At 44.1% G+C, this 10,737-nt stretch overlaps 1 protein-coding gene across 2 annotated transcripts; it reads right to left on the bottom strand.

Annotated features, from left to right (window-relative positions):
- Positions 1-5,829: 5,829 nt before the first annotated feature.
- LOC148033186 (uncharacterized) lies at positions 5,830-10,429 on the bottom strand. Of its 2 annotated transcripts, XM_087682233.1 has the most exons (3): positions 10,205-10,429; positions 9,167-10,002; positions 5,830-8,833 (listed from the first exon to the last, which is right to left on the bottom strand). In XM_087682233.1, exons 2-3 carry the CDS (start codon positions 9,929-9,931, stop codon positions 6,278-6,280), a joined length of 3,321 nt encoding a protein of 1,106 aa, XP_087538359.1. In that variant the 5' UTR covers positions 9,932-10,002; positions 10,205-10,429; the 3' UTR covers positions 5,830-6,277. The 2 variants fall into 2 exon arrangements, with proteins under 2 accessions (XP_087538359.1, XP_087538358.1); XM_087682232.1 differs by having other exon boundaries at positions 9,167-10,429.
- Between the last annotated feature and the right edge of the window lie 308 nt (positions 10,430-10,737).

Raw genomic sequence — 10,737 nt, 5'->3', positions numbered from 1 at the left:
ATCAAAATTAGAGAAAACTCATCAAGTAGCCATGTGCAAAAGGAGATAAGTGAGCTGAAGGAGCAGTTATGAGCCAAGGAGGAAGTAGAAATCAAGTGGTAGGCAAGGCTAGATGAAGACACTCAAGCCCTATTGAGCTTGCGATGCCATAATGATGAGCCCATAAGGCTCTATGAAGACCTACAAGGGGAGATGGAAAAGATCCATAAAGCCATAGAAGAGTTAGAGGTGGTGAGGGAAGAAAGCGCACATAGATACCGAGAGGAGATCAAGAAATTGAAGCCAGAGGCAACCTTGGAGCAGGAGGAACAACACAGGCTGAAAAGAGAGATCAAGGAATCAAGAGAAGAGATTGATGATACTTGCAAAGGCAAGGAGAAAGCCTTGAGGATATGGAGAAGAGAAGAGAGGACCAAGTGAACCATAATGAGAGAAAAGTTAAAGCTTTCGTGCACCATCTGGCTCAAGTGGAAAAGGACAAAGTGCTAGTTGAGAGCAGAGCAGAGGCCACCCAAGTGAGTTTTGAAGCCCACCAATGCACCTTCCTACACACTGCTGGATGCCACTCAAGTAGAGGAAGGGGAGGTCATTGACTTCATAAAGAAAAAGCTAGGTAGGACTGCACGAAGGGCCTTGAAAGCAGGCCTACAGATGCCAATGCAAAAAACCCATAGGTATCCGCCTTGGCCTTGAAGAGCAACAAAAGAATCTATTGTAAGTAGGCTTGACCCCACAAGAATTTGATGCTCTAGGGTTTGCTGAGAGGGCACAATAGGTGAGCCAGGATGGAGAGGAGGCTAGCACGCGCTTTGACATGGGACCTCACGAAGAAGAACTTGTCCCACAACCTCCTTCCTCATGCCCAAAAGAACAACAGTAGTTGGTAGACACCTCTACTAAAAGAAAATCAGAGCTTAAAAGGAAGAGGCAATGGATGGTGGAGCAAGCAAAGTGCAGATTGAATGCCAAGCTAGTAGTGGTGCCGAGCGCACCCATCCCACCAAGCTGGGATGACGGCCTAGCGAGCTTCAATGCCGAAATTGTGATCTGGGAGCAACAAGAGACCGCAAGAAAGCCCCTCGACCTTAATTTCCGATTCCCTGCCAACTTGCGCAGAGTACTGTTAGTCAAGGTGGTGGAAGAGGTCACGAATGTGGAAACCCGGCTAGGAGACAAGTGGAACTTAGAGAGAGAGTAGAATCCCACCCTATGGGGGATCAAGGATGTAGAATTTTGGTAGGATAAAATTTTTGAAGTGCTTAGGGCTGTGAAAGGCTATGAATGCCAGCTCACATGGAGGAGGTACATTTTTTATGTGAATATGGATGCCTAGATGGCTTTTTGTAACACCCTACCCTTTGAAAGAAATAATCCAACCTTCATGGCATATCCAAGAAGGGTAGGAGTGTATTTTAACCCCAACAACCACGGCCGGTACAACATCCCATGGATCTACAACGTCAATGCTACTAAACTCAAAGAGGCCCTTGTTTTCACACTAGATGACCTATACGCTTCAATAGCGCGCTTCATCGAAGAATTCTCCTCCTCTCCCGATCCGCATTCATCACAACCTGTAATTATCTTAGACTACTTAGGATACTACTTAGACATGATCCCCGCCACAAGAGCATTGCCTTACACCCCTCTTTTTTTATCCCAATGGAATAGACAGCTACACCATGGCAAGATTGATGATGTGAGCCACTCTACTTCCTTCCTTTTGTTTAGCTCTCTTAAAGGATATGAATGATAGCCACTTCACATGTTGCAATCATCCATTCCTTTCCACGACCACCCTCCAAGTACGCCTAAACCTCAAAGGATACATGTAGAGGTAGCAATTCCTTAGTAAATCTCATAAGCCTTCGTCATGACTATGTAATTCCAAAAACAAAAAAAAATCGTAAGAAAAAGTAGCTAACTCCACATTAACCATAGTCACTGCACCTAGGGGTTCTCAAGCTAGGCGTGTCCAACGGCCTTGATCAGCCGACCCTGTCCCTAGTCCCCCTAGCTCATTATTTCTTCCCCACTCCATGCTTAGGGCACCTCACTTTCAAACCTATCTCTCTAAGCCACACCCACCACACCTCCCTTATGCACAAACTGGGTCCTCAAGTGTGGGACAACACCTAGGCTTGTGCATGTGGTTTGGACCTAACTCCCAGTTGCACTAGCATGAGAACAATGCACCACACAGTGAGGTAGACATGTCCCTAGATAGTGCACCTTTTTTTCTTTCCAGGTAAATACAAATATGCAATCCACCAACTTCAAAGGCCCCATCATCCACTCAATTCACTCTCGTCCCCCAAGACCAATCCACATGAAACCCTATCATCATCGACTTCCACGATCGCTGTCGCTCGACGTGTCACCATGCAATCGAAACAAAGCAAAGGAAGATCAAGGAAGCCCAAGTCCAAAAGTGAATGAAGAAGCTCATTCTGCTCAGGCAAGAAAAGTGTAGGAGATGGCAACCTAAAAAAAAACGTGGGGAAGCTCCAAATAATTTGGCAAGGCCCTCTTAAGGATGAGGGAGGTCCTATCAAGGATGAAGGATGCTCTCTCAAGGACGAAAGAAAGTGCCATATATTCTAGCAAGGCTCTCTCAAGGATGAGGGAGAACCTCCGAAGGCTCTAGCAAGGAAAGTGCAAGGCACAATGTAATTCATTTTATAAGAAGTGCCAGGTTTCTTCCTATGCAAGTGGTAAACTCTAAACATACATAGCTGAAGGGATGAGGCAACTTGAAGTAAATAAGGAGAAGCCATGTTACGCTCATGTCATACCACCCTTAGAAGGCATGAGGATGCATTCGTCCAACACCATTGTCAATTTCAAAAATGGAGTTGTCCATCCAACATTCTCCAAGAAGGATCCGTCCAACACAATCTTTAATTTCAAGGGATAGATCCACTCAAGATCAATGCCAAGGAGGGACCTGTCCCAACTTTATCTTCAATTTCAAGGGCTTCTGCACCATCCAACACCATCTCCTCCAAGGGCTTGTATACAAACTCAAAAAAGCCATCTGGCCACATACATCCCACCTTCCAACTACAACCCATTAGTGCCATGGAAGTGCCACTAGGCTAGGAGGGGGGTAATGTTAACCTCAACATAAGAAAAAGCAGAAAAAGTGGAAAGGCGCAAGTTGGGAGCCAAAAGAGGCGGGCCAGAAGGAAATCAAACACAATAGAAGAAGTAGAAAGGGAAATAGCCGAAAGCACAAGGGCGGGCTCAAAAGCTAAGGAATAGGAAAAAGTGTATTTTCAAATTCGAGGCACCCCCAAAACTTTTTGTAAAAGAGCGCCAGGCTCACTCCTGTGCAAATTGTAAAAGTAGATGGGCAGTAGGAAGGAGGCTATGAAGATAGGAGGACAATGGGAAAGAGGGCCTACCGGCCATGTAAAAAAGGGGATAAGGTGATGAACACCCAAAAGGGATTTAGGGTTTTGTATATAAAGGTGAAAAGTGAATGGGGAGCTAATTCTTTAGTGTATGGCAAAGTGGACTCATCTTCTTCTCTTCTTATTGCTTGCTTGTGTGTGCTTGAGAGAGGGAGTGTGAGAGTGTGAGGGAGTGAGTGTGTGAGGGTGAGGGATCAAGGAGAAGAAGCTCTCCATCATCTTCTCTCTTCTTCTCTTCTCTTCTCTTCTCTTGTCTCTTGCACGACTATGGAGGATGGAGCTTAAAGGTGAAGGCTTGAGGCCTTTTTCTATTCAATCTGTAAATAACCTCTTTATATTATATCTATATGTAAAAAAGTACAAAAATGGTATTTTAAAAATACCTTATTTTGAATCCACATGATTCACACATATATTCACGAGTAACTTACCTAAGGCTGCACCCCGGTAGGATCAAAGGTGTGTCGGCTAGGTAAGAGATAGCTATAGGCTTTCGCTTGAAATGCTTGAACAATAAGCGGTCCATGGGACTTGGCGTTGAGCGTGAGCTCCCCTCTACAACTATTGGCATAAGACAAGTATTTTCATCCCAATACCATCCTCAAACAAATGTTTAAGAGAAATGTTAAATAAAACCATCAAACAAATGTTGGCAATTTAATTGACCCCTTACACTAAAGATGGGATAAAATGCTACCCTATGTCACTCATGAATATAGAGCATCAATTTGAGTGTCTGCTACTACGATTAGCCCATTCAAAGCAATCTATGGCATAGACCCTGTTTTTCCACTAGAAATGGCCATGATTAGAGTACAACTACAACACACAAATGCCATGGAGTGGTAATTAGATCAACAATCCATCGCAATTTACATCAAGCTCAAATGTGGCAAAAAGGAAGATATGGCATACATCATCAACATAAAAAATACTAGAAAGGGGATTTGGTCAACATCTACTACCCAATTAGAAGGCCAGGCCTCTCAAAATCATTTATGCATCGGTGAATAGGCCCCTATCAAATAATAGACAAAATTAGAGTGTATACAAATAGAGCCAAACATCTCCAAGGAGGCACAATAACATGTGCACATGTTCATTGCATAAAGCATATTTCAAACCCTTTCTTTAAAATACACAGGCTCAACAACAAGTGGGGCAAGTGAATCAGATAGAGAATGAAGAAGGAAGAAAGATGCACAATGTGAATCAGGATGAGAATGAAGGATACAAATGCATACAACCCGTATCCATAGCAACCACCAAACCAGACTTGCAAAGCAACACATGTCAAAGCCCATAAAAATTAAGTGCATGCACATCAACAAAAGACAAGATTCTCATCATCATGGATTTGGCAATGATTAGGTAACAAATGATGCATAGAAAGCTTGCCTTGTTCTTGAATGTATGATCTGAGATACTGTAGCAAAACATCCCAAATGGACCATAAAATCTCACAGATGCAAAAGCAAACCACACACACGACCAAATGAGGGAGCCAAAGAGAACAAGAGTAAAAAATTCCCTCCAAAAGATATCGAATGGAATCCTTAATCTTAGATACCCGTATAGCAAGTTTTCTTTTTACCTTACAGGTCTCATCATCTTTTTGGGGGAGGGGGAGTGTCGTGTCCATATGTTGTAGGGACCTCGTCTAGTTAGAGGTCCCACATGGTCACGTGGCACACATCATAATTGGTTGAACTAACAATCACTAAAACCATTCTTGGGATGTAACAAGGAAGATAGACTTGTTACATCCCACATGGGCACGTGTCACATATAATAGTTGACTTAACTAACAGTCACACCGAAGCCATTCTTGCAAGCGCCCTTGGCCTGCCATCTAAAAGAAAACATCATCCATAGCTACTCAACATAACAAGGAGTCAAACCCAAAAAGATTACATGTAAATGCACATTTTTGGTGCATGTTGAAATTGCTGATATTTGTAGAGTGATTTGATTTTTGTGTTTGCATTTGTTGTGAGCCCTTGAAGAATCACAAAGGGCACATTTAAACATTGTACATTGGAATGGTTTCTTCCTTGAAGTGTGAATGAACAAAGGGAAAATAGTGTCAAAGTTAATGAAAAAGTGTCCTTTAACTTTATTGCATGACTAGATCTCATATGATCATGGCCCAAATTTCCACATGATGGTTACATAAGAACTGATTGAAACATTCTCATATTAGTAATGAAGTCGACGGAAAACCAAGAAACCAAACCTTTCACTCTTATGTTTTAGATGCCAACTAATTTTTATGCCATTGGAGATGTGCCGTTAACCCAAGGTTTGAACTCATGCATCCATCAAGTTCAACCCACATTGATCCTAGCTAGCCTATAACCCCATTGGCTAACTCTCTTATTGTTTGTTGGTTTGGATTAAAATTTGTTAGCGAACATGGGAAGAAACAAGGGATACATGTTTTCAGGTTTTTCATGTGAATAAGTGTGAAGTCAATTTCCAATGCTTGGGAAAAAACACCATTAATGAGCATGGTGAGAAAAAGATACATGTGTTAATCCATTCTAATTGGAAGGGGTGTGGGACGTTGTATGATGTATAATGTAAGAAGTTGATTAGGATTTCACTCTGAGAGTGGGGCGACTTGTAAAAATCCATGGTCAAACCGGTTTGGGTGGGCACCATACCAAATCTTCTTGCATCTAAAAGATACATGTGTTCTTAACACACGACTAAACCGAGACTAATTATTTGTACCAAGGCGAGATTTTTGCGCGTTAGCAAGGATGAATATTTTTTGGTTTTAAAAAGAATAGAAACATCAGAAACTCCGGAAAATCTGGAAAAATAAAAATGTGAGAGGCCCGGGTTCTCGTGGGAGGTCATGTGGGAGGCGGTATGATGCGCCGCCAGACGCTGAAGGAGTCCGGGACGCCAAGCACCCACAGCAACGCCGACGCGAACAGCAGCAGCTGCACCAGCAACAGCCTCGCTTGCTTCCGCCACAGCCGCCCTGCCGCCAAATGACCCTCTTCCTGCCTCGCAGGCCTCGGTCGATTGGGCCACGTGCCGCCGGCGGACCGACCATCCCTCGCCCGCCGTCTCTGTGCCGCGCCCGAATATTCCCTCGCCACCTTATCACTATCAGCTCTAGCTGCTGTGCGTTGACGACGATCAGTTTCCAGCCCACCAACTGCCACGTCAGCACGATCCACGTCAGCGGGGCCCACCTCTGCCGCGCCAGCGCCCCCCGTGATCAGCCCGCCGTCATGCGCCGCCGCCCCGGTGTTGTCGCCAGCTGCGGCCTGTACATGTGGCAGGCCTGCCGACGTGCCGTCATCGCAAGCTGCCACCTCAGCTCTGCCCTTTGCTATGGCATCCCCAGTGACCTTCTTGCTTCTGACCTCAATAGTCGGATCTGACCCCTGAATGTGATCATCTGTACTACGTCGGCGCTTACATGGTTCATCTGATTCTATGTTCAGCTCCTTCACCCTGCTGTCCATGTCACGAATCTCCTCTTTTTCATATGTATTGGCTTCTTCTGCAGCAGCAATGGTGCTCAAGTCAATCACCTTCACATCTGCATTGTCTGTTGATAGTATGTCATTGTATGGTGGTTCTTCATGGCTTGACTGCATCCCTTCAGGAAGGCTATCGACGGATCTTCTGAGGTGATCAGGTCTGATGTTATCATCATCAGAACCTACTGGATTTTGGTCATCCCAACTAATGCCAGACGTCGACTCATTTGCTTCTTCAGTTTTCTCTCTTCCCATATCGACTTTCTCTGCGTCTTTCATGTCAGCTGCCCGTATTAACCCTTTAGTGCCATTCTTGATCCATTCAGCTTTGTCTGTTGCCATGAATGCATGCTGTTGAAATTGATCTGCAGGCCTCCTGATCAGTTTATTTTGCATATCTCCATTCACATTGCATTTCAAAGTTTTTACAAACTCCACTACTTCAGGAGTAGATTCATTCATACATTGCATATCAACCTGTCTTTGCATATCCTCAGCAACCCATTTTAGACTAGGGTTGATGATCACAATATCAGAGTATGGCAGGTTTTTTGCACTGTTAGGATTGTGATGGTCCTCTGGAAGAGAATCAGAATAGGCGGCCCCTTCTGATCTGCTAGGACTCACTGTTCTTCTTGATTTACCAACGGAACCCTGCAAGCTATTCACAGCTTCATCTTTTGATCCTGAACCTGTAGTTCCAGCTGGCTTATTGAAGCTGACATGCACATGCCTATATTCCCAGGATGTCTCCTCTTTTCCAGAGATCTTCTTCTCAGAACTCAAATCAATATCTTGGAAACCCCTTTCTCTGCCTTCTCTGATCAAGGCCGTTTCAATATCTCCAAATTCCCTTCTATAACTACCAGCAATCAAATCTGAGGTGGTAAGCTTCAATTCATCAGATGGTTGCTGTTGAGGGGACCGATCACGGGAGAGTGTATGTTGTTCGAAAGAAGGATCATACAAGAGCTTGCTTCGACTACTTGTATGATCAAGATGACTTTGAAAGCTGGAAGCTGGAAAAGAAGCAGACCTCAGATTGCTCGGAGCTCTCTTCATGCTCTCAGGAGTTTGCATACGTCTCAAAATATGTGGTGGATCTACGTGTCTGATGGATCTTGAAAGAGAGGCATCCAGCCTTTTGTCCATAGACTGATCATCACCCCTAAAGCTGTTAGATGGCGAAAGCTTAGCTGAGAGTGGTTGTGTCACTAAGGACATGCTAGGTGTTTGCCTACCAGATCCCATAGGCGACCTCAGCAACGGTGTATTAGAAGAGGTTTTGGCACAAAACGAGGGTGATATTTCATAAGCCTGCTTGATCAGCACTTTCTCCTTGTTTCTGAGGATGGCCATATGCCTCTTGAGCTGGGAACCGAGCTTCTGGACCTTAATCTCAGCTTCATTTCTCCTGATTTGCTCATCCTTGAGCTGCCGAAAAAGGTCGGTCCAAGCATTGCTCAGCTGCATGATACGCTTCTTTTGGTTATCAAGCTCATGTATGTCTCTCTTGATCATCTCCAAAGCATTCACTCCTGCTGTGTTGCTCAAGGGGGATGATCTCCAGGGCCTTGACTGCTCTCTCTCAGCTGTGACCTGCTGCTTCTTCAAGTCCAGCAGCTTGTCCTCTATAAACTTCTTCATATGGGCTATGTGCCTTTCAACTGTCCTCATCCTTGTCAGAAACATCCGCATGTCATCCACCCCGCCTTGCAAATGATTCCCTGTATTAATGCTGGATTCTGGCCTGAAGAATTCCTCCAACCTCTTTACCTGCTCCTCAGCTGCCCTTGATCTTTGCTTGGCCTCATTGAGCCTTTCTGCAGGCACCCAATTAAGCTCCTCCAGCTGCAAGCTACTTCCTATCGAGTCCCTAAAGCCTGTATTTGTATCAGCACGCTCTGTTATTGCCTGTTACAAATATGTTATTGATAGAGCAAAACAATGATTAGTGATACTATCCCTTGTTAACCCCTTAGTGCCCATGTATGTGAGGCTTTACTAGAGTTGATAGAAATGGCTCCAAACGGATTCCTTTAATAAAAGCTAGACAAATGACCAATGCAACTTCTAACAAAGATCAGATGTTTATTAACTAAGCTTGAGCTTTATATACAGTGGGATGTTCTAGACTGGATCAATTTTCTAGGAATGCTAGCTAGGTAAAACTAAAGCAATGTACTTATCTCTACGAAATTTGAAGATTTATATCAAATAAAGCTCTGTATGTATTTGAAAACTCACCTGCAAAAGCCTCCTAATCCGATCTTCTGATACTGCTAGTTTATCTCTGTTGATCCCATCTGAGCCACCTTGCAACCAGTCCAATACTTGCTGAGGCTGAACATTTAGACGAAGGTCTTGCCCATCAGGCTGATAATCAGCAGATGTGGACGTCTCTGATCTCGTCAAACTTTTGGGCCTTTCAGGCGATGCATCTCGGACCTCAGATCCTGTACGGTCAATTCGTCTGAACTCAGATCTTGATCTTAACCTCTTAGATGATACTGAATCTCCTTCTTCTGTGTCAGATGCATCTGCATTAAGCAGGTTATACTCCTCTGAGCTTCTTCTCCTTTCTTGGAGAAGCCTCCTCATCTCTTCCATCTCATGTTTCCCTTCTTGTTCCTTGTCTACATTAACATCTGCATCTTGTCTCAATCGCCTTTGCTCTTCCAATTGCTTCATCAGGTCCACGCCTTGTAGTTTTGCAAATGTGACCATGCTCCTAAGGACCTTCTCCTTAATCCTAGATGTTGATTTTCCATCTTCTGGATCGAGTGCATCGGATGAATTATCAACTCCTGGTGTATTATACTCATTGTCACTCTCATTTGACTTATCGGTAAGCAAGGATAACTGCTTTGACATGTATACTGGACCTTCAGAAGCCTTATTAGAGTCTAGGTCTCTGGATGCAGTAGGCCACCTTCTACTAGAATTGTGCTCTTGGGGATCAATGTCCCGATCCCTATCTTCTCTACTGAAGTACCCTTTCTCCATCTCCATGCCCGTACTTCATGAAAAGCTGCTCATGTGAATAATCCCAGACGTAGTGGTGCATAAACAGACTATCCCATCTGCAAGAGTAAGGTAATTACAGAAATTGTTACCTTCTCACCAGCTATAGATGAAACTGATAAATTTGTCTAGGAGCATTTGCAATCAATGCAGTGCTAATAGCCTCTGCCTATGAGCCTTCTACCATCACTGACGCTGAATCAGGCGACTTCAAACCACAACTGGGGATGATCAGTAGAATTGAAAGTATGGAATTACAACCTGAAGGTTAATTAAGCAGCCTGTGAACTGGATGTAATTAACTTCAGAACCCAAGTAATAGGCGCCATATGATTTCTGACGAGCAATATATCGGGCTGCTGAATTTGCTGATAATCTAGGGGCTTTTGCACGTCAGAGGAAGATTTCTCTGTATGGCAAGGACATCAGCTCATTCGACGTCGCTGTACTACGACTGCTGATAAGACCACGATATGATGGTATGCGAGAGAGAGAGAGGGGGGTGGGGCGGGGGAGCCAAACGGCGAAAAAGTTGACGAAACGACGCTTGGGAACCTTTCTTCTTCAATATGCAGTCTGTATTAGCAACTGGACCTTTCTTAAATTAAGAACATTATTAAGAAGGCTGAAAACTAAAATGAAGGTTAGTATGATCTCGTTAATATGGGCCTTTCTCGCTTAGGCCGGCAAGGGGCCATCTTAGCCTTTGTTGAGCAAACACTTCTTTCGGTGGTATCGAGTGCATCGGAAAATCCCCCCAATCTCAACTATGCTTTCTATCTAAGTATTGGCAC

Source organism: Lygodium microphyllum, chromosome 7 (assembly GCF_053477565.2).
Source record: "Lygodium microphyllum isolate KBCC chromosome 7, Lygodium_microphyllum_v1.1.10, whole genome shotgun sequence".
In the NCBI taxonomy this organism is placed as follows: Eukaryota; Viridiplantae; Streptophyta; class Polypodiopsida; order Schizaeales; family Lygodiaceae; genus Lygodium; species Lygodium microphyllum.
Note: the sequence above shows the minus strand (reverse complement) of the source record. Positions and strands in the feature narration are given on the sequence as shown.